The following is a 27,918-nucleotide window of genomic DNA, read 5'->3' on the forward strand; positions in this document are numbered from 1 at the left end:
AAAGATTTGTATTGACATTTCAATTCTTGTAGCTGCTTTCACTCGGTTTGCTCAACAGAAATTATTAGAGGAAAGGAAGCGTATTTGGAATACTGTTGGTAATTCGGAATACCGTCTTATCTTCGGTTCGGGTGGCGGAATCTATCGGTAATAATTATAACTATTGAAAGTCGAAGCTGTGAGCCTTGATTTTGGCCGGTATAACAGTTCTCCTGTGTCTGCGGATGAATGCTGACGTGTTTTGTGAAGTTGCTCCTATCAAAACTTTTTCGGTGAGTTTTTAATCCAATATAATCACCCCATATTCCAAACTATTTTATAACATTACAAATGAAATCACTTCAGAAAAAGTTATATTTTTATAGTATGGCTTTCGTTTTTGCATTTTTTAATACTTTGACATGTGATATAAGAAAGATCTTTTAGGTTATATGTTGCTAATGCGGAATACGGAATGTGATGCAAAATCGGAATAGTATTCCAAATTATATTCATTTTTTTAAAGTACTTTTATTTAATTTTACAGAGATGTCGTCACCAAATTTGTACCAGAAAAGGAAGAAGTGGGATTCGAATGATATGTGTGAAGCCATTAGTGCTGTTCGCAATAAAAAAATGGGATATTTGATGGCAGCTAAACGCTTTAAAGTCCCACGTACTACTTTGTTTCGACTCGTATCTGAAAAAGATGCTGACCCTTTGACTTTAACCTCAAAGAAAATTGGCCGAAAACCAGTTTTTAGTGCAGAGTTCGAAAAACAATTGGTAGACTACGCCCTTGTAATGGAAAAAAAATTCTATGGTCTAACACAAATGGATATCCGACGATTGTCTTATCAAGTGGCTGTTAAAAATAATCATCCAACTCCTTTTAAATCGGGAATTGCTGGCAGATACTGGTTGAAAGGCTTCCTAAATAGACACAAAAATGTGTTATCTATGAGAAAACCTACAGGAACCTCGTTTGCAAGAGCCATCGGTTTTACCAAAGAAAAATTGGACACATTTTACGACATACTAGAAAATGTGTATTCAGAAAGAAACTACCCCGCCGACCGTATATTCAACGTAGATGAATCAGGACTATCTATCGTTCAAAGTAAAATCCCGAAAATCATTGGACGCCGTGGTAAAAAAACAAATCGGTGCACTAACTTCGGCTGAACGAGGGTCTCTTATAACTATTGTGGTTTGTATGAGCGCATCAGGCATATATGTGCCTCCAATGATAATTTTCCCCCGCAAAAATATGAATCTACAGCTCATGAAAGGAGCCCCGGCTGGATCTGTTGGAGTATGTCATCCATCTGGGTGGATACAAACTCACCTATTTACCCAATGGTTTTTACATTTCATGGAGAAAACTAAACCAAGCGAGAGCTCTCCGGTTTTGTTAATCTTGGATGGTCATTATAGCCATACAAAAAACTTGGAGATTGTAGATTTGGCTAGAGCGAATCACGTCTCCATAATATCACTCCCTCCTCACTGCACACACAAAATTCAGCCCCTCGACAGGTCATTCATGAGTCCTCTGAAGGCCTATTATAGCGAAGAAATTCGTATGTGGCTACGTAATAACGCATGAGCTTTGTCAGTATATGACATAACGGAGTTATTTGGAAATGCTTATCGCAAATGCCAAACCGGAGAGATTGCAGCAAATGGATTCAAATTTAGTGGAATCTATCCCTTCAACCGGCGTATTTTTAGCGATGCTGACTTTCTTGCTTCAGAAATTGAAGAGTCTGAAGTCCAGCATTGTGCAGAAGCGTCAACAACACCCATGATGGAAGTTGAAGCACGTCCATTAGCTTTAATGGAAAGTCCACCCGAAGAACAAAGTCCTTCCTTGGTCGCGATTGAACCCCAGCCGTCGACTTCGCGTGGAAGACCCAATCGCACTATCATTACCCCATTTGATGTTTCCCCGATTCCGCAAACTAGGAAAAAAACATCCAATAGAGGGCGTAAATCAGCGGTTTCAACCGTTATATCAAGTTCTCCATACAAGAAGCAACTAATAGATGAACAGGAAAAGAGGACTGCCAAGAACAAGCCCAAGGGTACAAAAAATTCAAAAAAGAAAAAAACGGCAGATATTGCTACTGACTCGGATTCTTCTGCATCGGAAGTAATTGATGACAGTTCCTCTTCTGATATAGTCATCCCTCCTGGAACTAATAAACCAAACGATGAAGACGCAGTGTGCTTTTTCTGCAATGGTCCTTTCAGTTAGGATGTAAGGGGAGAACTTTGGGTCAAGTGCCTAATGTGCAACCTCTGGGTACACAATGAATGTGCCGGATGCGAAACAGAAGAGTATGTATGTGATTATTGCAAATAATTAACAAGACACTATTATATTCTGAAATATTAAAAGTGAATATAATTTGGAATATACTATTCCGAATTACATGCACTTTTAAAAAAACGCATTTTTTCTCATTCTTTAATTTTTTATTTTTTAAAAGCACTGTAATATTTTTTTTTTAATTTCTGTTCTCGTTTCCTAATAAACTATTAGTTTCTTAGCACTTAAATCGACTTTTATCCGTAAAAACATTTTTATCTTATTTTCTACACCCTAAAATGTCAATGGTATTCCGAATATGCTTCCTTTCCTCTATTATTCAAATAAAGACAGCTAACCACCAAACACACGGAGACAACTTACTGATCTAAAATGTTGCTAAATTTATTAAGAATTTCTTCAAATTATTCGTAATCCGGTTAAAAACTGGATTGCAGGCCCTTAACGAATGAATTGATAGTTTTTCTGCTGAAATTTTAGTAAAAGAGGAATTATTATAACGATTTCGGAACACCTATTCCTAAGAATCCTAATATTTTCTCATTTTGTCATTATATATTGCCAGGCAAATGCAGGTGCATGAACACGTACGTGTTCCGATATATTACGAATTTATTAAAATTTTATCAGGGAACGGCCTGCAATCCCGTTTTTAATATAAGTATGAATATGACAACATCATAAAAACTGTAACAAGTACAAAAAGTAAAAAAGCAAAAAAATAAAGTTCAAGGTAATTAGTCTAAAACTATGAAATAACTAAAAAAAGCATAGAGCTATACAATACCAATGATAAAAAGTATTAAATATACAAAAGTAAGTAATGCTAAGAGCAAAGAATATGCCAATGACCCCGTATTTGCGGTTAGGTACCTAAGTATGGCTTTGTAACGTATCTTGATTCTTACCTAATTCATTGGTTTTCTTGGCGTCTTTTTAACGGCAATCCGACAATTGAGTCACAACTTGCAAAATACCCAAATAATTATTTTGTGAAACTGAGAAAACTCAATCTGTCTTCAATTCTTAGGAACTGACTTAGCTGACTAGTATTTCTACATAGTCCTATATGTTTACGTATTGTGGTAGATACCCGGATTAGAAAATATGGAGAAAAAAACGAATTATTTATTTTAGTCTGGTGATGCATTATGAATCGATTCTTAAAAGTATACTGAATTAAATCATTGTCCCTAAAGTCCGTCACAACATGAGTCAGACGGAGCTAGAATTGCATGCATTTTATCATATTAAATTAGAATTTACCATAATTTACTCTACCTACTTACATTTAAAAAGATAGACATAAAACATACTTTTTTGAAGAACAGCGCCATCTGTTGGACAAACATGTTTTTTTTCAAGTGTCATGTGTTTCTCTATCCGCACAGATAGACCGAGTCACAGCAACGCGTGGCGGGGCACAGTTAGTACCAAATATATTACGTCACGACCTAGGCAACAAACATCTCTTCTCTCTCAATGCATCTCCACATGTACATTATATATGTATAATTATATTACTTAGGTACCTACCTATATAATTCTAGTCATTATTGTTAATATAAAATCTGCAGTGTCATAAAGGCCCCAAGAAAAAAATACACCAAAATTTTAAAAATACTTTTAATGTATATAAATTCAAAACCCAATACGCTAGCAACTTATCATTTGCATTTCAGATAAAACTGATATATAATATTTTATATCCATAATAATAATAATAATATCACAATAGAAGATAATTTTATTCATGCGGAGTGTTTGAATATAGCCCCGGTGATGGTTCCATGCCTCTGAATTATGCACTGTCCTTTGTCGGTCTCCAAATTAATCACGGGTGGTTTGAGATTAGGTTGTAGTTTGCAACTTTGTTCGGATATCGCAACAATAATACCAGCAGAATCGACATGGGCAGTTCCCTTTGCCGCTAAACAAAGGCCTTGATGGTCGGCAAACAAACAACCGGTGACGCCGGGGACCTCCATTGTCTCTTCGATTACTTTATCTAGTTCGCGTTCCATGTTGTTTTATTGTTGAATGAGTGGGTTTTACAGCAACGCAATCAAAACACACAACTTTCCACTTTGACAAGTAAAATTGACAACTCTTTTCCATAGAAGACTCGCTGTGTGTGTTGCCAGGCTTGTTATAAAATGATCGCCACAACATATTGGTACGAAATTTAAAACGGGGCTGGTTGTTCCATTATCAGGAATGTATTGCGATTTTTTTTATAGATGTTTTTTGTCTTCCACATATAGATATCCTCAAGTAATTACGGATTCCTTAATGTTATTAATTACTCTGTGATTATGGATTCCATTATTTTATTTTGCCTTACAAATTTTCTCTATTCATTTTGCCTGAAAAGGTCAAACACTTGATTTTTATACACATTTTATTTTTCGAGAACAAGAATCGTGAGCGGAATTTTTTACGTTTTCGCTCATAACGAGTTTTTATTCTTACAAAATAATAATGTGGCTGGGGAATTATTTGTATGGCAACATCACCTTCGTGCGCTTGCTCTTTTGCTAGCCGCTCGTTCTGGAACATATGTTGAGAAGTAGTACTCGTTAATATGTTGTTTTCTCTCTCCCTCATTGGAGCTTGCGCTAGTTAAAAGAGGATAGCTATAAAAAGCACACTGCAGTATTACGGAGATAAAACACTTTATGTAATTTGAAGGTCAGAACAATTTTATTTCTCTGTGGTTATTCTTACGTCAAAAGCAGTCAAAAGTTCATTGATTGTGATTTGATTAGAATCATACTATTTATGCAAGATTACATTTTATTTGAATCTGTACTTGTTTTGCGTTAGCACAAATTGGACCGATATCAAGCGACAGTTATTGTGTTTTCTGAACTCACTTAAAATCAAATCAATTTATCAAGATGATGAGTTATAAAGCAGTACCTCGGTATTTGTCGCAGATAATTCGATCAAATGAAAGAAACATGCATTTACTGAGACAGAAAGCATATGTTGATGGTAATTGGGTGGATGCTGCCAAAGGAACAACGTTCGACGTCATAAATCCAGCTGATAACTCTGTAGTTGCAAAAGTACCAGACATGAGTGTTGAAGATACTCAAAAGGCTATCGAAGCCGCCGCTAATGCATTCAAGACTTGGCAAGACGTTAATGCCAAAGAACGCGGTCTGCTTTTGCGGAAGTGGTATGAATTATTAGTTAAGAACCAGAGTGAGATAGCTTCTATCATGACAGCTGAATGCGGTAAACCAATCAAAGAGTCCATGGGGGAAGTGGCTTATGGTAATTCGTTCATTGAATGGTTTTCTGATGAAGCAAGACGAATAAATGGAGAAATTATATCAAGTTCTCAATCAACCAAGCAGATTTTCGTTACCAAGCAACCGATTGGACCTGTAGCTCTCATCACTCCGTGGAACTTCCCTCACGCAATGATTGCAAGGAAGGCTGGTGCTTCTCTTGCCGCTGGTTGTACTTGCGTTATTAAACCAGCAGAAGACACTCCGCTAACAGCCCTGGCCATGGCTCAACTTGCCGAAGATGCAGGGATCCCTAAAGGAGTCATCAACGTGATTACAAGCGATCGTAAGAATGCTCCGGCAATTGGAAAACTTCTTTGCCAGAGTCCCTTGATCGCAGGAATATCTTTCACAGGCTCCACTGTGGTAGGAAAGATTCTTTACGAACAGTGCGCCAAGGGAATTAAGAGAATCGGATTAGAACTCGGAGGAAACGCCCCCTTCATCATTTTCAACAATGCTGACATTACCAAGGCCGTGCAAGGCGCTATGGCGGCAAAATTCAGAAACTGTGGACAGACATGCGTTGCTGCTAACAGATTCTTAATCCAAGAAGACATCTTTGATAAATTTGTCGGCCAATTATCAGATTCAATAAAAAGTACCATCGTCCAAGGAAATGGTAAAGACGATAATGTAGTTGTTGGGCCGTTAATCAATAACACTCAAATGAATTCCGTTAAACGTTTGGTTGAAGATGCCGTTACGAAGGGAGCTAAGATTGTGCTTGGAGGAAAGCCTGCGACGCAGTTGGGAGACAAGTTTTACGAACCGACTGTTCTGACGAATATAACCAAGGATATGAATGTTTACAATCAAGAAATCTTCGGTCCAGTGGCTGTCTGCATCAAATTCAAAGATGAAGAGGAAGCGTTGAAGATTGCCAATGGAACCATGAGTGGACTTGCAGGGTATTTCTACAGCAGCGATGTATCTCAGATCTTCAGGGTTGCTCGCAAACTTGAGGTGGGAATGGTGGGAGTCAACGAAGGGATTATTTCCACAGCCGAAGCTCCCTTCGGAGGGATTAAGGAGTCAGGAATTGGACGGGAGGGCAGCACCCATGGAATCGATGACTTCGTTTACATAAAATATATGTGTCTGGGCAATATGTAAATTACAAGAAAAATTTGCTGCAAGTTTTATAAGTTGAATTATATTTGATGTATTGAAAATTTATTCAGCAATAATTATTATTGTGCTGTTTTGGATGTATTTTATTAATACGAATACTGTTGTTAATAATTAATTATTGTGATAAAATAGTGTTACCAAATAATCATGTCTTCCAAGCAATGTGCTCATCCAGTCAATGTCAAATAATGTCTTCCAATATACTTAGAGGTTTTACGAAAACCATTATTTATTATTTTTTCTAATAATATATTATTAGAATACCGTGGTGCATTCCTGTAAAATCTTGTAAATATCAATATCACTATCATATGTCAAGTCGAATGATTATGATGGAAGAAACATTATAATTTATTATTCACTAGCTGTATCCCTCCACGCGTTGCCGTGGCTCAGTCTGTCTTTGTAGATGGAGGAACAATAGCGCTTGTTGCTTTTATGTCCAACAAATGACGCTGAATTAAAAAAAGCATTTTTTTACCTGTAACAGGTAACATCTATGTAATATACATAGGTGTATAAAAACATACAAGTATTCGAATACAAAGTTGTGTCAAAAATTCAAAGCAATCGTTGAAGAACTTTCGGAAATTTAAGATTTTGACCAAACAAACATTTACATTTTTATTTATATAGATAGAAAATGATAAATTTTGGTGCCTGAATAAATAATATACATATTATTTTAATATGTACGCAGAGTTAGCAACTGCTATTGAAATAAAATATTTTTTACCCGTACATAACATGTAGTTTTCTGTACATAAGGCTTTATTTAATTTGTCAACCATAAAGAGTTAATTACTCTGGAATAAATATAAACTGTCTTACTAATTAGATTGTGGTAAAGCCGGCCTTGAGCCTGATTAAAGACCGTTTTAACCAAACAACCTCTATGTTAATAGTCAAGTTTTTCACTGTTCTGACGTTACGCGCCGCGTAATATTTATACCGTTTTTATAAATAGCTAAGTATAAGTGTTAATCAAATACCTAGTCAGATATTATCAAAAAAAATACTCATTGAAATCATGATTTTTATTGATCTGATATATTTGCCTAATCGTTCAAAGTTGTCGTACCTAGTATGGAATTGTTATGTTTTTCATATTTAAAATTATTTTAATATTGTTATTAAATGTGGTAGCTATGAATTCTATATGCATTTATTTTTACCCTTACAATAAATAAGATTGCATCACAAATCTTGTCATTATTGAAAAAAAAACCCTCGAGCCTATCGGTAAAGATGAACCCATCGGCATACTAATTTTTATTTGTGACGCCTACGCATACTTGAGAAGGATTATTACTGTGCAGTATTTCACCCCATATTTCCTCAAATTAAACACTTTTTATGCTTTTATATAGATTATAATTTTATTGTGAACTATCTAAGTATGTGGGAAAAGTTTTAGTCGCCCCAATGGGGCGGGCAATATGCCGATGCGAAAAAAGTGCAGCTCCCCAATCTTGGCGGCAGGTATGCCGATGGGTTAAATAAGTATAAGGACTATTATACTTGAAGGAAGAATCGATTCAAAGTACTTGATATTGAAATAATATTGTTTTATATCCATTATTAAGTGATATCTGATTTATTATTGCAGGAAATGATTGTTGAAGTATTTATTTATATTTTTATTTTTGGAATAGCTTGATGAGTAAAACCTTAAATTCTAATATTTAATTAAGCGAAGACAATATTAGTGATTCTTAAACAAAACTTTGAGAAACTGTTTTAAAGGTAAACGTAACGTAGATTATAATCAATGCATTCAAAGATTGCGTAAATTTAATTTGATAGAATGTGTTCTATGTCGCCGTGGTGGCGACCTTGGAGTGTAAATGGTTAAAATATTACGAATTGTTTGTTTTCGCCCATACATACTCAAAATAAATAATAGCATAACTTGCAAGAAGCGTATTTTCATAAAATAATTAAATTTATTCCATCTATGAACACGTAGATTATAACGAACGTTGCATTTAAACTTAAAGTCGTTTCACTAACAAAATTATTCACAACATTTACTTTCTGATTCGATAATGATGGACATGGATATTATTTGGCTCTCGATTGTATTGAAAGCTACAGAATTAATAATTTATTTAATGAATTGATAAACCAATTTTTACCTTCCAATCATTGTTATGACAACAGTGGACATTGATTAAATCCCTTGACAACCATTGATTGAACAACACCAGTTTCAGTTTTCTATTGCTGTGACTTTTCTAACCACTCAATCCTTCTAACGTTCAGAATTCCTTAAAAAAATGCCTTTTTTGTCATGCCTTCTCTGCAGCTCTCACCATCCACAACCGTAAGTTCTACTTACATTCAGTCTAAAATTGTGGGTGATCTCTGATTATATATCCCAACCAAAGGATGTCGTTCGATGATACATATTGGAATTCTTTTTGTTGTCTGTTAGACGTGCTGCATGCACAGCCATGCCATGTCCGCTTGACAGTAATATCAGCTACTTTTATCTTGCTTTTATTTGCTTATGCTATATTTAATGAAAATAAAAAAAAATTTGAGATAATATTAATTACCATCAAATCACACGCCAAAATGATAAGATTGACCTTGTTACCTCAGGACCCGATATGTTCCTTTAAAACGTCTTGTAAAAATATTATATTATTATCACTTAGTTCAATGATTATTATGATTTTTTTAAATTTTATAAATCTTAATTTTTTAATATTTTTCCCTTCCTAAGACCGCCCTTATCAGCCCTAATGAGGTGGGTTAAATTAATTAGGGTCTGTAGGATAAGATTTATTAATATATGTGTCTGGAAGGGGCCCAAATTATACGAAGAAGGAAAAACATGTTTGTAGTTCGTTCCACTTGCGAGCCGACTTAAACAAAAACGAGTTCTCATGAAGCCAACTGTGAATGGGTGTCCCGCTTGTGTTCGTAGAATATCGCGTACGTGCACTGGTGGCCAGGATATCAGTGCTGCTAGCTCCTTCAAGCAGGCTCCTTTGAAATACATTTGGAATAGATTCAGCATGCCTACATTGCCTCTGAGCATTAGATATTGCAATTGGTCTGTTAGCGACGGACTGTCAATCAGATGGACCTCCCTCCTTTGCACAGAATCAAATATACTTATCAGGTATTTTGGGACTCTCCAGCCAAGATGTGGAATCTAAATTCAATAATAGTTGGACATACTTGAGATTTTACGGCTAGCGGCTGTTGAAATCTGTGATTACAACATGAAAATTGTTTATCCACTAATGATGTCTTTTTTTCATTCTTTTACTTGCAGTTTCTTACAATTTTAAAATGTTTTTTTCAGGATACAAGAAATTGACGATGGATTCTTCGAAAAATTTGGTTCGTTGCTTCGACAGCAGTCTGTCAAAGCGGCTATGTACGAGTCCACACCTTTGGCTCCCCTCATCGAGGAACCTACCATACCTGAGGAATCAGTCCAAACCTCATCAGATGCAACAGTCGTTGGAGAAGCACCTTCAGAAGACCTGGCAAATGATTCACAATTAGATGAAGCTGACAGATCTTCAGAGAAAGTAGATGTTCAGCTTCAGCCCAGATTTGGACTGGACCCAGATGATAGCGGGAATGAAACTCTTCATGAATCGGACTCTGAACCCGATGTTGGGAAGTTGGAATGGTTCGAGGGCCCCGTTGGATGGAATGTGAGTAACTTTTTATCATTTTATTTTTATTGGTCGTAATAAAATTATGATGTTTAAACAAGGTTGATTTATGCCAATATTTTAATAGGTAGTTGTGATTGATTTCTTTTTCGAGATCCAATATTATGTACCGTCTGTTTTTGCAATTCCTTGAAAAAGCAGTAAAAATATTTAATGCATAAAAATTAACAGGACCGGTATTCAGAATTTGTAATGCTGTTCTACAGAAATTTATGTAAAAAAGATTTGGATAGACAAGGGTAGGTACAGACTGCAACTGCAGCTCGTGAGCCGAATGCGGCTCTTTGGCTATTTGAGTGCGGCTCTTCGACAAATATCGTGTTTAATTGTAGTAATTATTCATTAATTAAAAAATATTTAACATCCTTAACTATGGGTAGGCGTTTGGAATTTGACATTTTTTTTATTGTTGAGAGTTTTCTTAAGACATTTTAAACATTGCGTTTTTATCGTTCATCAGTTAATTATTTTATTGCGAATCATTTTTTATTTTTTTTATTTTTTATAGTGAATACCTCACAAGAGTCCCAACTGCTCCCGTCTGGAGCCAGTGAGACTATGGCATCCCCCAATTGGGGGATGTTGTGAGGCTGAAGGTAAGTGGGGAAGGGAAAGAGGAAGGTGGGGAAGTACCTGGCTATTCAGATCTAGTCACTAAACACGGCTAAAGCCATTTGGAGCAACGTTTCAATTCTGAATGGTGGTCTTACACCAGGGCGATACTGGTAGTATCTTCCACTCTGGAACGTGCCGCAAATATACTATATATTATTTTAATTAATTAATTGTGAAATAACACAAATTAATCAAATAAAATTTATTTGCGCACGCCGGGTTCGAACCCGCGAACTTCGGAATGGCAGTCCAATGCGTTACCACTGGACTATGCCGGCCGTCAAATAGATATAAACATATAAAGAGTTAATTTTATCTCTAATATTTGCACGTCAGACATTTTCATATTTGCAAGTGCATAGTTTGCGCTCCTTGTTTATGCTGTATTTTGACTGTCGTTATTTTTTAAATAATCAATAGAAGTGTGTATTAGTACTTGCATCAGATTTGCAATGAAAAACGTATTTTAAATTTAAATAATATGTAAAGAATGATACATAATCTTTTTCATCAGAATACCTAGTTTTAACCGAATTCTAAAATCAGGGTTCTTGTATAGAAATTTCGTTCTAAAAAAAAATCCAAATCATTGTACGATGATATTTGGCTCTTTGGAGTTTAAAACCTGTCCTTACGAAGCAATAAATAACACTCTTGAACGGTGAACGTCGATGTCTTGAAATTTGCACAGCTTTATCCATACTTATTTTCAACTACCAGCAATGTCATTTCCAACAAGAGCCATGGAGTTTTGTAATATTCGCCTAAATTTAATGTAAAAATACAAGATAGATTATTTTGATTTCATATTTTGTAACTTTTCAAAAAGAAAATTTTGTTTTAGGTAATTTTTGAAAAACTTGTTGTAAAATATAGGTACTTATCCCTTACTTTCGAATATTTAAATGTATTTTAATTTTTTCTGATACGTGCCATCTCTGTCCATAAAAAATCATTTAGCCCGCTTCTCTATTCCAACTGAAGATAGTCTTTTGCGTTTTGCGAAGTTTAAGGTTCCTATTAATTTAATAGTCAAGTTGTAAAGTTGAGATTTTTACAAGTTCGACCTGCTCAAGTGTTCTCGGTCAGCATCAGCGGCCAACTGCTCCCGGAACATTTCGCCAATATATTTATTTTATGTTTATTGATATTATTGAGATATTCATTAGCGAACCCATCAGAGCAGGGCCGGCCCTGAACCAAACAGCTCTGGTGCTAGTAAATTCTCAAAGGCGCTGTATTAGGTTAGGTATTATCAGCGCCTTAGCTCCTTGTCAAGATTGCTCCAATTGCTCTTGCACAGGGCCGTTCCTCATCAGAGAATAATAATTCCTGACGTCATACTCAATAAGTCTGATCTTGTTCTGCAATCAGTGACAGGGCGTCGAGTTTATTATATTAAACTTTATTAAGGCGATGCACTACGTCGTGTAATATTTTAAATTGAGCCGCTATCAATAACAGCCCTTACGTAGATGGCGATAAGGTTTAAATTCCCGCTTAACACCATCCGCCTGTTTTGATTTATGCAAGAAAAAAACATGGCCAAAAAGTGCCTTTTATTTTATTTTGTGGATGTTCAGGCTTAAATATTTAATTTTTTTTCGACCATTTTATAAATAACTTAATTTACCACATTATACAATAAAATCATAACCGAAAATGGGTTCGTAAGTAGGAGATTTTAAACTTTAAATCAGTTTTCATAGGCCTTATACATTATTTTTTTCTGGGCTTATAAAAATACTTATCTAAAAAATACTCGATTATTTCAAAGGCCAAGATGTATTCTACTCGCAGTATTTAATTAAAGCATCTGAAACATTTCTAGGCGACCAAATTTTCAAACCAAAAACACATGATTTTGCATTACTACGTGTGGCATCGCCTTAAGAATGTCAGACAGAGGAATTTTGTTGGGTTTTACATTATTTTAATTTTATTGGTCTGGGTGATTTTACAGCTGTAGTTACAAGTATTGAAAAATAAAATTAATCGATTTTCAAATAAACATAGGTGTATTTAAGGTACCTACCCAATAAAACAGTATCCGCTCCAGGCACCTAATAAAGATAATTCTTGTACATAGGTACTTTTACATACCACTTCTGGCATGTATCGATAATAATATTATAATATTACATAGACAAGATTCGTTAATTGCAAACCATAAGTTTAATTCTTGTTAGTTTATTTTTATTGATTAGAATTGTTTTTCTTATATAAAATATTATTTGGTAATTTGAGCCTGCACCGGGTGCTTCGATTTATATTTTTTTTCTCCTTATTGGAAGGTTTTAATAATAAAATACAAATACATGGCAACATTATTTACTACAATTTTTCCGCAATTTGCTTGACAGTTCAAATTTGGAAATTTGGTTTCATTTTGAACTTTTGTTTGTTTCCCGTTCAAAATCGCTTGGATATATTCATGGTAGGTAGGTACGATTGGTTTATTTATGGTAGGTACCTACCTACTTAGTTATCTTCCGAAAATAATATAATTCGTCGAAAAAACCCGCAAATGAACCGCCTCTTCCTCTGGGTCATCAAAAAGGAATGTGAGTAAGTCCGGATTCTGGAGAGGGCCTGGTCCATATTGAGAATGTGCCGACCTTAATGTGGGAGCATGTTTATTAAATTCAACACAAGCTCGCAAAGTTTCAACACATTCGTCAAACTCCATAACAAACGGCGTGGCCGCCATTAAAACCGCGATGCTTTAGATTAGTGTAGGTACCTATTGGGCCTCTGTTCAATCGATAATGTCTAATAATATCCCATGAATAATGCTTAATTGTTTTATGATTGTGCTAATTTTACTGCCCAGCTTTGCCCGGGACTCTTGTTTAATATTTATTATATTCATTTAATATTTCACTGAATAACGGTGTTATAAATCTTGCACGTAAGAAAAAAATCCAACACATCAATTTTTTCGGTCTTAGCATATATTCTTATATTATTCAGTATTAAACGGCTACATCGAAACTAAACGCCGAAAACCACATTAAGACGAGATAATACCCTAAAAGAAACCCAAAGGCTTAACGACGTAAGTGAAGCAGCCGTGCACAAAATTATGCGATGGGTAGCCCTGTGTATTGGACAGACCTGGAGTTGAATTTGCTCCATCAAATCTTTAAAATAAAGTGGGAATCGTAACGACGTAAGTGATAAACTCGTGTAAAAACAATATTCGGAGCGCGGCCCGGCGTAATGGATGGACCTACGGTCGACTTTGCCCTAGCAGGCCTAGAAAATCGATATTTCCGTGGAGTTTATTTTAATTATTTCTGATTAACGTATTACTAAAATATCAAATGTTTCTAGAGGGATCTCTCTGAAAGTTACTAATTCATCGTATAGAAAAATAAAATCTGGTGCTTACCGATAATTTTGTAGTTGATAAACGTTTTATAAAGTTTTCAAACCTTTTTACAGAAAAAAATTCAATGGTAAGGTCCTGTTTTTATTAATATTAAATATAAATAACTTGCGTCTATAGGGATCCCTCTAGAAACATTTTAGTAATACGTTGGCTAAATAAGAATGAAGCGCTACACGACATAATAACCCAAAATCTAAATTAGGTAATATTTACTTTTGGACGAGAAAAATAATAAAAAAATGTAGCGATAGCGTTTTGTTTTGTTTTTGGATTGTTGAATGAATGTTTTCGTAACTCACAATGGGAGCAACGTAGCGAGCTGAACTAGTGACGTGTGTTTAATGTTTCTCGTTGCCCGTGATAACTGCTAACCCTTCGAGAAATTTGTTGAGACAAAAAATATTTTTTTTCTAAAAATGCCCGCCCCTTTGTATTTGTGAAATTTTAAGTACTTTTTAGCTTACCAATATTCTGACCTGACATTGAATTCTGAGTAGGTAAGCGATAATAATTTGAACGGTCACCATCTATCTATCTATATATCTATCTTATATATCTTATTATACAGGGTGTATCGGCACGAACCCGACAAACTTTAACCAGCTATTCCTTAGCACATTTGGAGTAAAAAATGTTATGGGCACTTTGCTGTCCGGTAACGTTTAAAAAAAAAAAAATTACTATTCATATTTTCACCACATGTCACCAATGTTTTATTCTTTGTCAAAGTTTGAAAACCCGTCTGGCAATATTTTGTTCGAGTTTCGTTGAATAATGTACGTACGTACCTACGTTGGCGCGCTTTTACAATCACAACGAAATGGCACGGCACCATTCGTCTCATTTTTAACTATTATTATTTAGTGTGTACGAAAGAGCGAGGACACTTTTTGACACACTTGCTAATAACAGCTGTTGAACACGAGAAACAATGCAAATGACAGTGACGGAGTGTGGATTTTTTTTATTTATTTTTTGTTTTTAATGGCAAAAAAATTTTTTCCGGACAGCAAAGCGCCCATAACATTTTTTACTCCAAATGTGCTAAGGAATAGCTGGTTAAAGTTTGTCGCGTACTTGCCGATTCACCCTGTATATCTATCTTATTATATATGTTGTTTCTCTATCTGCACTCATAGACTGTGGCGGGGTACGAGTAGTTTAAAATAATGTTAATCTACATTCGTCAGCACCTTTAATAAATCAGCCGTCAGACATTGTCGGGGCATGTGAGTCAGTGAATTATGTAAATGGAGTTGTGCCGGTGATTTACCTAGAAACTTCCATTTTAGACAAAATTTATTAGTCGAGAATTTAAGGTGAACATATCGTTCTTTTTTTTAAATTAACCCCACACAGGAGGAAAATAAATTCACTTAGTGCCTGTCTCATCTTTTCGGATGCTGTGTGGAGGGTCTCTTTAAGAAAAGGAAGGAGATGATGTTCTGGGAAGGTGAAGGGTATCAGGGTTGGGTAGGAATTAGGGATCAACGTGTCCAATGGGATGCGAGACAAGTTGCAGAGATCAAAGGGTTTCCCCAAACCAGCCTTTCCCGATCTGGCACGCAGCTGATGGGCAGGTGTATCCTGAACACACCTCACCCGTTCACCCTGAACCAAGGCACCCCTGCTAAATCCCCAAACGTAGTGAAGCACTTGGGGTGACCTATGGCAGAGTTGTAATACGAAAAACACTAATAGACACTGGCTCCAATATTTGTTTCATGTAATACGAAAAACACTAATAGACACTGGCTCCAATATTTGTTTCACTGTAATACGAAAAACACTAATAGACACTGGCTCCAATATTTGTTTCATGTAATACGAAAAACACTAATAGACACTGGCTCCAATATTTGTTTCAAGAGCAGTCAAGTTGTCGGATATGCGGATGACATCAACATTGTCGGAAGATCAATTTCAGCCATTAAGGAGGTCTTCGACCCTTTAGAAACAGCGGCGCGCGAAGTAGGACTGCGAGTTAATGTTGACAAAACAAAAATGATGGTACAGAGCAGGAACCCCTCACACAGAAGAAGAAGTAGTGCACTATTTAAAGACAGCTACTCATACGAAGTGGTCGACCAATTCACCTACCTGGGCTCCAGCCTGACAGAGAACAATGAGGATCCAGCAGAAATCAGAAGGAGAATCACAGCAGCCAACAAAACATACTTCTCTTTGCTGCCAGTGTTTAAGTCACGTAGTGTCCACAGAAAAACCAAAATAACCATATATAAGACCATTGTAAGAACTGTATTGGCATATGGATGTGAGGCGCTGACACTGACGGTAAAGATGGCTGAAATGCTGGATACTTTTGAAAGAAAGGTGCTGAGAAGAATATGTGGACCCGTGAAAGAGGGCGAACAGTGGCGTATCCGGCACAATATAGAATTGTACGATATATATAAGGCCCCTTGCATCTCTGCACACATGAGACTCCTCAGGCTGAGATGGGCTGGGCATGTACAGAGAATGCCGGATACACGCGTTCCAAAAAGAATTCTGACTGGTCACCCAGGTGGAAAGAGAAAAGTGGGAAGACCCAGACTGAGGTGGGAAGATGAGGTAAGAGGGGATGCAGCACAGCTTCTCCAGGTGACAAACTGGAAGTCAGCCGCTGAGGACAGGAGGAGTTGGAGGCGACTGTTGCAGGAGGCCAAAGCTCGATATGGGCTGTAGCGCCATCGAAGAAGAAGATGGCAGAGGTGTTGGATATCCAATAAATGGTTCCCGGGGCCGCGTACCCAAAATTTCTAGTTGAGAAGCCATTAAATTCTATTTCATTGAAGTTATCATGTAGATATATATTTTACGTAATTTCACGTGCTGGCGAAAAAAATATTACATATCGACTGTCTTTTTGAAAAAACCCGTCAAGCCATACTTTTTGGGAGTGTTAATTTTCAGTGTTTTCATACATAATAATTCAAAGTACAACACGGTAAATGGCGTTTTTAATATTAAAACTAAATTTATGCGTACAATTTTTTTAGGATATTTCGAGAAAACCGAAAACAAAATTTAAATTACTCAACCCTCAAATCTTTCATAATTATAAACAGAAATCCAATTTTTTTTTTTGCTCATTATCAAACTGTTGACAGTTTGATAATGCCTTCAGAGGGCGAAACAGCTGTCACGCGTAATAATAATTGTACAGCAGAACTTGTTTAAGAATAAACTGTTTTTTTAAACCCAAAAACAATATTATTGAATATATAAAAAAAAATAAAATTAAAAAGGAGTTCTACAAATTAAACTTAATTAAAAAAAAAACTTTAAAAAACCACTTTTATATGAACTTCAAGATTTTTAATTAATTTTACGAATTTGTAAATATTTTTTTTATCGCATTTTGTAAAGTTTTCATTTTGTGGCTTGAAGGGTTTTACCAAACCACAGTCGATATTATAAGTAACAAAATATAACAATATATTAAATTAGCGATTGGCATGATCGATACATCATAAATCATGACCATCGAAATTATGTTTCGAATCAATCGATGTGACTTAAAACAACAATGATTTAATCAATCGCCTAAAGGAAACGATTTTGATCGATTAATCGTAATCGAATGAATTTATTTGAGGTTAAACACGACGCTCGTTATATTCTACGTGTTCATAGATGGCGTTTATTATTTTATTTTATTAAAATACGCTTTTTGTGAGGTATTGCTTTACAATATTAAGACACATTATTTATTTGCGCCCTTACATACGCAATATGAATATGAATAAATAGTTTTATCCGTAAAAAAAACTCAATTCTCTTGAGAAAGGCATACAAATACAATTAATTAACGCCATCTATGACACGTAGATTATAACGAGCGTTTGCATTTAACCTTAATAAAAAATATTTATCTCAATAGTGTGTCTAACTGTGGTTTAATAAAGTCGGATTTGCTTTGAATTTAAGTGTCATTTTTAACATTGGAACTGATTGTTTAAAGAATTCAGACAAACTCTAAAGTACTTACCAACCTATAATGCAGGCACTAAGGGACGTACTTAACATACTTCCAATTTGGTAGGTGGGTTTATATACCGCCGCCCCGGGCACCATTTATAGGATAACCAACACCTCTGCCACAGGTCACGCCAGGAAAAATCGTCGTATTTCATAACACTTTTCCAAAAATCAAAATATAGACTTGGAAACATTTCGCAATAATGTCGGTTTTCAGTATTTTTGTTTGTGGCATTTATAAAAGAAAATAGGCTTAGTTCTTTTAAAATCCTCGTGCTGAAATATTAACTGAAAGTGTAAACCGTTAATGTAATAACCGCGGCCATTAATAATTTAATCTGTTTAGTGTAAAGGAGTGTTCCCTCCTTCGGATTTATTTTTCGTTTCACAAGTTTTATGGATTGATGAAAAGCGAGTTTATATCCACCCAGTGTAAACAAAATGTAACACCTAAAATATTATGTTAAAGGCAGCGTTCTTAATCCGGATGTTTAGGAAAATAGCTGGTTCTGATAAGTTCAGGGGATCCAGCAGTCTCCCACTTTTTTATAAGTAAGAAATGGTTATTCCTTCAAGGCGCACTACAAGTAGGTACATTGGACTCCCTTTTTACACCGTGGATTGGTTCCACGCAACACCGTGTAAAAAGAGTACACGCGTATAAAAGTAAATTCATAAAATCAAAGAATATAATTGTTTATTGTATCTTCATGTTCTTTCAAAAATTAATTTATAAGAATCGTAACACAGATTATTCACTATCACTATCAGAGAACCCGTTTACGCACATTTGGTACCACATGTAGCAGGAATGTAGCACCGTGTTATTTCGAAACCGTGTTAAAAGGGAGTCCATTGGACCTTCTCTAATTTTTTTTTAATCAAACCTAGTCACATTTATGTAAAAAACTACTCTAGACCCTGAAGTGCGTTGCACAGCAGGAATTAATATCATGTATAGTATATGAGTGTGGATAATGGATTAATATTTACCGTAGAGTAAAGAAGAAAACTAGAAGAATCTTCCATGTACATTTGAATGGAAACAAATGTGCCACTAAATTAGTACTGTTTAGTTCTAAACCATTTAACACACTTGCCTGAAATAATTGTATTTCGCCATCTCATTTTAATTTGGTGAAACACGGTTTTGTATGGCTAAATTATGCTTATATTTGCATCACAAAATACGCCCCACAAGGCACTTATTGTTTTTTTCTTTGTTTATGGTATTTATACACTAGTGACTAGTGAAAAGTAAACAGTAATGAGATTTCACAGCAAACAAACGATAACTTTGAACAGTATCACGCCAATGTTGCAATGATATGGTATGTACAAAAAAAGCTTAAATTTTCTTTAAATTAAAGGAAAAATAACGATAGTCAAAAGTCGCTTGTGTTGGTGCAGGGACGGGGATGTTACCACCCTCTTGAGGGGGAGATTAGCTGGTTCTGATCAATAAATTTGAACCTACATAAATATGGCTATGACTCCACAAAAGAATGCTAGAATTTCTGAATACAATAAGTGAAGTAGTAATGTTCGCCATTTCACTAAACATGTTTCAAAGTAACACAATAATAGATATGTGTGTCCATTATAGCTATGACTTATCTCTAAGAAGCGCAAAAAAGCAATCTAATTTCGTTTCGTTTATGATCTACTAGTTTTAGTACCAGTCTTCGCCTGAATTTCAACACTTCGTCTTCTTGTAAAAAATATAGACAGAAAAATATGGCGTACATTTTTAAACAATAGGTACGTGGAAGCTCCATAGCTCATGATAATTATGAGCTGAAAGTAGTTTAGTTTACTTAGAAATACTGGACTTGAAAATCTGTTATAATTTCTCCACGTAAGAGCTCTTAACTATCGAACTATCGTTCGATAGTTTTTGCTGTTTTAGAAAAAAAATAAAGATTTTATAGCGCGTTGAACACTCGGGCGAAGCCGGATTAAACCTAAAAGAACGTTTAACTAATCTGGAGTTTATAGTACCAGCCTACATTAGATAATAATACATTTTAGTTAAAAAAATTAGGCTACAATAATTTATGAATATACTTCAGAATAAATTTCTTTGAAATATTGTTTGCTTTGCGCTCTAGTGTGGATGAACTTCTCTTTCTACATTCACCACCTGCTTTATAGTATTTATTATTTACTCTACCTCGCGAACTTTTATTGAGTCTGCCGTTAACGCGAGCTATGAGAAACTAAAAACACTTTGATGAACTGGCAGAACCAAACTCTGCTAAAATTTCGCTACTTGATAAAACGTTAGATTTGATTACATTAAGTTTTTTTAGACACATTTATAAAATAAAATTAGTCCTAAGGCCCCGTAGTATGCGTTAGAAGATGGTTTGAAAGGGAGATATATAAATACGAATGTTAGAGGGAGCGCGCTAAGATTAAAAAAACGATAAGAATTAAGCGAACATGGTGAAAATATTTATATTTAATAAAACATGACTCGTTTGAAGTAGAGCAAAAATCTCTCGAAATATGTTTAAGTTGCATTTAAAGATACACTCCGAATTTTTTCATACCTATATATAGCATATTAAATAACGGAACAAAACGTGTTTTTAATAATTTTAGGAGCTTATGTTGCAATTTTTTTTTATCGAGGGTATTTCGTAAGTAATTTATGCAAGGGCTAAAATAGTCTAAAATAGTCAATCTCACATTCATTTGCGTCTAGCTGAAGTCACAGCTAGATACAAATACATCGAGTATCAAATCAAGTATGCAAATTTTCATCAGTCCCGGAATAAAACTGTAGATTTTTATCGAAATCAAACCTATGCCGCCCGACACAAACACTCTTCTTTACATAAACAGAAAATATATAGCTGACGTTCTTGGTGTTGCCTGAGCTTTATGCAGACTTTATCGAAATCAGATGAAGACGTAATTCTACTCTTATTTTGAACGTAAAGTGTGCAAAATTTCATCAAGATGTATAAAGATACTGCTTTAAGGGGTGGAACAAGGGGATGGGGTGGTTTTTCGAAATCTCGTGTATACATTGATCTTTCTCTTGTTTTGAAGGTTAAGTGTGCAAAATTTCATCAACTTCGGAATAAAATTGTAGATTAGTGTAAAAATTAAGTCCATGCCACCCGCTCGGTGTCCGCCCGCCCGGCCGCCACAGATTTATATTTTTTAATATAAATAAATAAATTAGTTGAAGTCCCCGGCGTTGCCCAGGCTTTGGGCATGTTTTTAAAAATATTATCTTCACAGTGACATTCCTCTTGTTTTAGAACTTTTAAATCTAAAAACATAAATATTTTCATAAAAAAATAAGATCCACTTCACCCCCCCACAGTATGCCAAAGACACTCTCCTCTAAATAAATAGGTATGTAAAAAGGTAGAAGAGAGAGATTTCCTAAATAATGTGTATATTGTCTGATATCCTAGGTACTTTTTGACCCGCTGTACTTTGTCAATATTAAGTCGCTCTTACCTACATTTTTATAGAAAATGAAGCAGGTAGATACGTACTCATTGATGTAGCAATGCTAATTACTGCTTTAAAATCTCCTTAAGGCGATGCACTACGTCGTGCAATATTTTAAATTGAGCCGCTATCAATAATAACCCTTACGTAAATGGCGATAAGGTTTCAATTCCCACTTAACACCATCCGCCTGTTTTGATTTATGCAAGAAAAAAACATGGCCAAAAAGTGCTTTTTATTTTATTTTGTGGATGTTCAGGCATAAATATTTAATTTTTTTTCGATCATTTTATAAATAACTTAATTTGCCACATTATACAATAAAATCATAACTGAAAATGGGTTTGTAAGTAGGAGATTTTGAACTTTAAAGCAGTTTTCATCGGCCTTATACATTATTTTATTTGGGCTTATAAAAAGACTTATCTAAAAAATACTTGTTTATTTCAAAGGCCAAGATGTATTTTACTCGCAGTATTTAATTAAAGCATCTGAAACATTTCTAGGCGACCAAATTTTCAAACCAAAAAAACATGATTTTGCATTACTACGTATGGCATCGCCTTAAATACGTATTTGACTTGGTCCATTCACATCTATCTTGCTAAGTCTTTTAACGGTTTTTAAATAGACAAAAAAGAATGTTGTTAGTTTATAAAATTGTATGACGCGGTCAAGCGTTCAGAATACGTTCTTCAATAAACAACTATTTGTTTACTATCGGCACTTTGATCTGTAGTACACAGAGTTTTTCCGGAAATTCCGGTGGCGAAAGCGTTACGGTGAGCTTTTGCAGGGTGAACTCCGCTCACTCAATTCTCCCGAGCGGATATCACGGTCTTGGGCCGAAATAGATTTGGCAAGTTACTTTGCCGCCTGCCCGGGCCAGTGGATAGAACTAGTACCGCCGCGTACTCTATGCCGAGTGCACCAAATCGTGCCGGATAATGCCCTTAAGAAAAAGTGCAGAAAAATCTACCCTTACTGGGTAAAAAAAACACATTAAATTCGACCTAACACCGCGTCGCAAAATCATTAGAGTCTTATTAGAGCTTTAATGTTTCAGTCTTTTCGTTTGTGAATCAGTGGTTCGTTCAAGTGTTACGTCTCGTGACAGTTACGTGCTCCCATGAAGGGTGATTTAGTGAATGGTGTGGAGATGAATGGGACTTTGAAGTCGAACGGAACATCGAAGCAAAACGGAACATTGAAGAGAAATGTTTTCCGCGGCATTAAGAGGGATGTTTTGGAGCGACAGACGAGTTTATTGGTGCAGTTTATGACAGTGAGTTCGTGTTTATTGATTATAAGTTCATCATTGCGGCATTCGTGATAATAACAGCTTATTTGTTCACAAATCGTTAAAGAGATAGTATAGTTTGTTCAATTAGTGTATTTTTCTTTGTTTATTCGTTATATCACATCTTGGTTTGCTTTAATATATAAACTTGAACATTATTAACGTTTATTTGCTGACTGATAAGTTAATATTTTTAATGTGTTTTCATTTCTTGTTTTGAATAATATTTTCCTGTTTGCTTGCGGTGTGTATTTTGGGAAAAGCAGTTGAATTTCTGCAAGAAAATTTTGCGAAGATTTTAAAAACTTAATAATGGCGAGATTCCAAAAGTGTGGGAGTTTTTTTAAAAGTTCTCGCGTTGCAGTAAAATATTTCTGTCATTTCCTCGGAATGTCGCAACCGTTTCGCTTTTGATGAATGTCATTCTCTTGATTTATGAAACAACTTTTATCTTGATAATTTAAACAAGAAAATCATCAAGGTTTTTGAGTTTATTTTAAATGTGCAATTTCTCGACAATATTCTTGTAAAGAGAATGCTTGTAAAATTAAGTACTTTCCTGTTATATAGACACATCATCAAATAAAAAATTCTTACATCAATTTTTTATATAAAACAGAAACATTCAATAGATTTGTTTATTTTTGTTCACTGTCTCTCTTTCTTTTACCCCAGGCTTACCTCCTCACTTATCAATTAAACTATTTAGGTTAGGTTACGGATAAAATACACGCATTTTAATTTAATTTAAATGAATTGTCTATTATAAATTATAATATAACACGAATGTAACAAATTATTTCTTTATTTTCTTCCGAAATGTATTTTCAGTACAAAACATACAATAATTGATGTCCTAATCAATGAAATTAGTAATGCTCCTTTATTATTGGTGATAGGAAAATTTGATAAAATTCTATAATCACTGAAGAAGAAGATAATATTAACAAATTTTAGTGAAATATAAAACAGGAAAAGACATTTTAATAATAATAATAATAATAAAAAACGGAAATTAATAATATTACAGATACTATAATATGAGATGAAAAAATGATCGATTATAATTAGATCTCAGTAGCTCAATTGGGAGAGTGTTGTCCCTTTAAAACTGAGGATGTGGGTTCAATTCCCAGCTGCGACCGTTATCTTTTTATTTTATGTGTCTTTTCTGTTTAGATTCAAAAGTTATTCCGATTGATTGAAAATTCTACTTCTGAAATTACAACATTTTCTTCTATACCTACTTCTGAACAAAACAAACTAATATTGATTTGACAACAATTTCACACTACATGGTGATCTGTGGTCTCTCGGCATTAAGAGGAAGCCAGAAGCCAAACATGTATGCCTTACATCATCACGAATATAGGTAATAGCCATAAAAATCGCTTGGCAAACGGAGTCTAGAAACGTTCGATTTTAGCGCAAATGTGTATTTAAAAAAATTTATTTTGTGAATAATTATATAAGAACTAAGTTAAAAACCCGCTCCGCGGATTTTTTGCTGCTAGGCCTTGCGGGCGGCACTTAGTTGGGTTTCGCCCAGTTTAAGTGATACTAACAACAGTTACATTTAATAGGTACATATTAGGTCATTCACCCTCTTTTAAATATTTTCCCACTCAACTGGTCTTTCCCATCTAACGATATTGTAATTCCTAATTCTGATAAACTCCGCCCACTCTTACCCCTCCCCCCTACTTCCACTTCTTCTTTCCAATTGTAATCTATATATTTAATTTTTGACTTCAATGTATACTTACTCCTGATGAGGTGAACTTCGTTCATGTAACATTTAGAGGTTGTATGTAATTAAGTGATGTAAACAAAGTTATTTATGTTTTAATACAATAAATAATGCCATCACAAATTGATAAGCTTGGAAATCTTCTTATTAAACGCTTGTTAATGGTCAAGTAATTTTGCGTATTGTTAGCTGCATATTTACATATTCGCGCCAGTCATTTGGTTCGTTCTTATACCGCCAGAGGGGCAGAGTGGTCGAATTTTGCCTGCAGACCCCCTATTCGGGATTTTCCCGAAACACACGATTTGAATTCGACCAATCAGAGGGCCTAGATCGTCCAGACGCAAGCGTAATAATACTAGCAGATTATATAAGAATGAATAAAAGTCAATCAAGGGAAACTACCACAGATAATCTTAGCCATACATTGCTAATGAAAATATACATTTTTTTTAGTTTACGCTTTTAATTTTTATAAAGTCTACTCAAGGGAAACGATAAGAAAAGATTCAATTTATCCAAAGCATATTTTTGGTATTCGTAATGTAAACCGATTCGGAGTAAATATTAATCGAATATAGTGATTTAGCATAAAGCTATGCCGTAATTAACTGTTAATAACCTATTTCAAAATTAGGAAGTTTGCTTTGAGGGCGAATCACGAATATCGGTATATTTATGTCTCTTGTTATTTTCTGTAAAACGGCTTGTGGTGCCATTGAAAACTCAATCGCGTCATTAAATTATAAATAACTGGGCAATTCGTTGAATCCTAAACACCTTTTAACTGTTCAAATTAATTTTATTGGTTGTTATTTAGACATTTTAAATGTTTCATTAACTCAGTAAATGTCTGCATTTTGTGTGATATCTCAGCTTTCTAGAGTCAGAGGGACTATGGTGTATGAAGTAGAGATGGAGAATTACAGTGTTGGAACAGCCAGGTTAGTCTGATTGTTCAAATTTGGTCACTAAACGTAGCTAAAGCTAATTTAAGTACCATTTCGATTCAGAATGGTAGACGCTCACCAGGGTGATTCTGAGAGTATTGGGAAATTTTCCATTGGGAATTTTCGCACATAATAAAGGTGCAAATTTCAAGTAAGTAGCTAAGTTTGAAAGTTTTTGCTGCTTCATACAAAGCATCACTTGCAAAAAATGACAGTTGCTGATTATAGGAATCTCCGGGGAATTTAGTTGTAAATTTATTTATCCTGTTAAATGTCTACAAGAGGGCAACTACTCAAACATTATAGATAAGAAATAGGGGAGCATTACTTCTATATTTTTTTGTAGGTAATCCCCAAACTGATGAGGTTACCTACATATTATATTTTGACTTGATGCCCATATGTTTTTGATTGATTTTTGTAAAAATATATAATTAATACGGTACATAATGTAAAAAATTGTCTCGGACATGTTTATATTCTTTCCAGTTTAAAAATAGTCTCGTTTTAACTTTTTTGTTTTGTTTTCGCAATGTTGGTAGGCACCTACTACGTTATATAAAATTGCATGTTAAAAAAGGCGAAAAATTATGCTAAAATTTCACCCTTCGTCAATTTGGGAGGCGGGTTATGGTACCGCCGCCCCGTGAACCATTTATTGGATAACTAACACCTCTGCCATGGGTCAAAATTCTGATTTTATTAGGCAGGAAAAAAGTTCTGATGTCATAGAATTCGAACGTTATTATTGACAGTTAGTAAAGCCATGCTTCTCATGACATATGGAACTTTGAAATATCAATTCGGGGGTCAGTATAAGACTCCATAATATTGTTTGTTCCATTTTTCTTCAGTACTTCAGAAAAACGATTTTCAAAAAAAAAAGAAAAAAAATCACCTCATTGTAGGACACTTACATAGCATTTTATCACTAGTTACAATAAAACATTTGTGTTTATAGTTATTAGGGGTGCCTTTTTGTACAGCAATTAACTTTAGCTTATAATTTTGTTTTTCAGATCGATGAGCTGTACAAAGAAGTACTGTACGAGATAATCCACAACTTGGGGAGCGATGGCTGCGTTGAGATCGGCCAGCTTCCCCTGCTTGCCTACGTCCAGGATGCCTTCAAAATCTCCACAGAGAGTCACCGAGAGTTCATGGCGGAGGCTGAAGCCAAGGAGCCACCGGATATCATGCTGAACGTAGAAGTCATAGAGGCTAAGGACCTTAACCCCAAGGATCCCAATGGGCTCAGCGATCCATTTGTGACAATGTATCTGCTGTCCAACCCCACACAGAGATATAATACATCGGTAAAAGCGGAAACTTTGAGTCCTACTTGGGAAGAACATTTTTCATTGTGAGTATGTCAAGCTATTTCTCAAATCTTAATGATTGCTTAAGGCCAGTTGTTTGACTGCCGGTCAAATTTGAAATTTCACATTTGACATTGTCACATTTGACATAGTCATATTTTACATTGTCGCTTTTGACATTTTCACATTTGACAGTGTCTCATTTGACATAGTCACATTTGAAATTGTCACATTTGACATTTTCACATTTGACATTGTCACATTTGACATTGTCACATACGACATTTTCACATTTGACAATTTCACATTTGACATTGTCACATTTGACATTGTAACATTTGACATTGTCACATTGGACATTGTCACATTTGACATTGTCACATGTACATTGTTGACATGTACTGATATTTGTCACGTGTTCCTCTGTTTTTTGTTTGGCCGGGGTTGACGAGGTTTTTTTTTTGTAGGGTACAGAATGTAGTGGACCGATTGATCAGGGAGTGGAAACATGACCTACAATAGTCGTCCTAAACCAATTTGTGAGCTACCGAGCTCAGGCTGAATGACTCTAGGTACCAGTGCCACAAACAGTGCTTCCATGATACAGGGTCACATCTCGGAGTACGGTAACTTTAACCCCAGTACTAAGGGCTCTGCTGGGTGGACCTTTTATTGCCATCGATA

The 27,918-nt window shown here is 35.1% G+C and overlaps 3 protein-coding genes across 5 annotated transcripts in view; 2 read left to right on the top strand and 1 right to left on the bottom strand.

The window, feature by feature from the left end:
- Nucleotides 1-27,918, top strand: part of stac (C2 and C2B_Munc13-like domain-containing protein staccato) — a 128,693-nt gene that overhangs the window by 79,926 nt on the left and 20,849 nt on the right. For all 3 annotated transcript variants that reach the window (XM_089637225.1, XM_089637226.1, XM_089637227.1), the window contains exons 2-3: nt 10,067-10,427; nt 26,935-27,278. In XM_089637225.1, coding sequence (XP_089493351.1) covers nt 10,067-10,427; nt 26,935-27,278 — 705 coding nt within the window. The remainder of the gene's footprint in view (nt 1-10,066; nt 10,428-26,934; nt 27,279-27,918) is intronic.
- On the bottom strand, nt 3,966-4,433 carry Lamtor5 (Late endosomal/lysosomal adaptor, MAPK and MTOR activator 5). Its single transcript, XM_089637229.1, has one exon. It carries the CDS (start codon nt 4,336-4,338, stop codon nt 4,066-4,068), a length of 273 nt encoding a protein of 90 aa, XP_089493355.1. The 5' UTR covers nt 4,339-4,433; the 3' UTR covers nt 3,966-4,065.
- Nucleotides 5,055-7,884, top strand: Ssadh (succinic semialdehyde dehydrogenase). The gene has a single exon (XM_089637228.1). The coding sequence runs from the start codon at nt 5,215-5,217 to the stop codon at nt 6,727-6,729; it is 1,515 nt and encodes a 504-aa protein (XP_089493354.1). The 5' UTR covers nt 5,055-5,214; the 3' UTR covers nt 6,730-7,884.

This window comes from Hesperophylax consimilis, chromosome 11, assembly GCF_061612785.1.
Source record: "Hesperophylax consimilis isolate HC1 chromosome 11, BYU_Hcon_1.0, whole genome shotgun sequence".
Lineage (NCBI taxonomy): Eukaryota > Metazoa > Arthropoda > Insecta > Trichoptera > Limnephilidae > Hesperophylax > Hesperophylax consimilis.

Coding starts and splice junctions, on each gene's coding strand:
- Lamtor5 (XM_089637229.1), bottom strand. CDS start 4,338: ATGGAACGCGAACTAGATAAAGTAATCGAAGAGACAATGGAGGTCCCC.
- Ssadh (XM_089637228.1), top strand. CDS start 5,215: ATGATGAGTTATAAAGCAGTACCTCGGTATTTGTCGCAGATAATTCGA.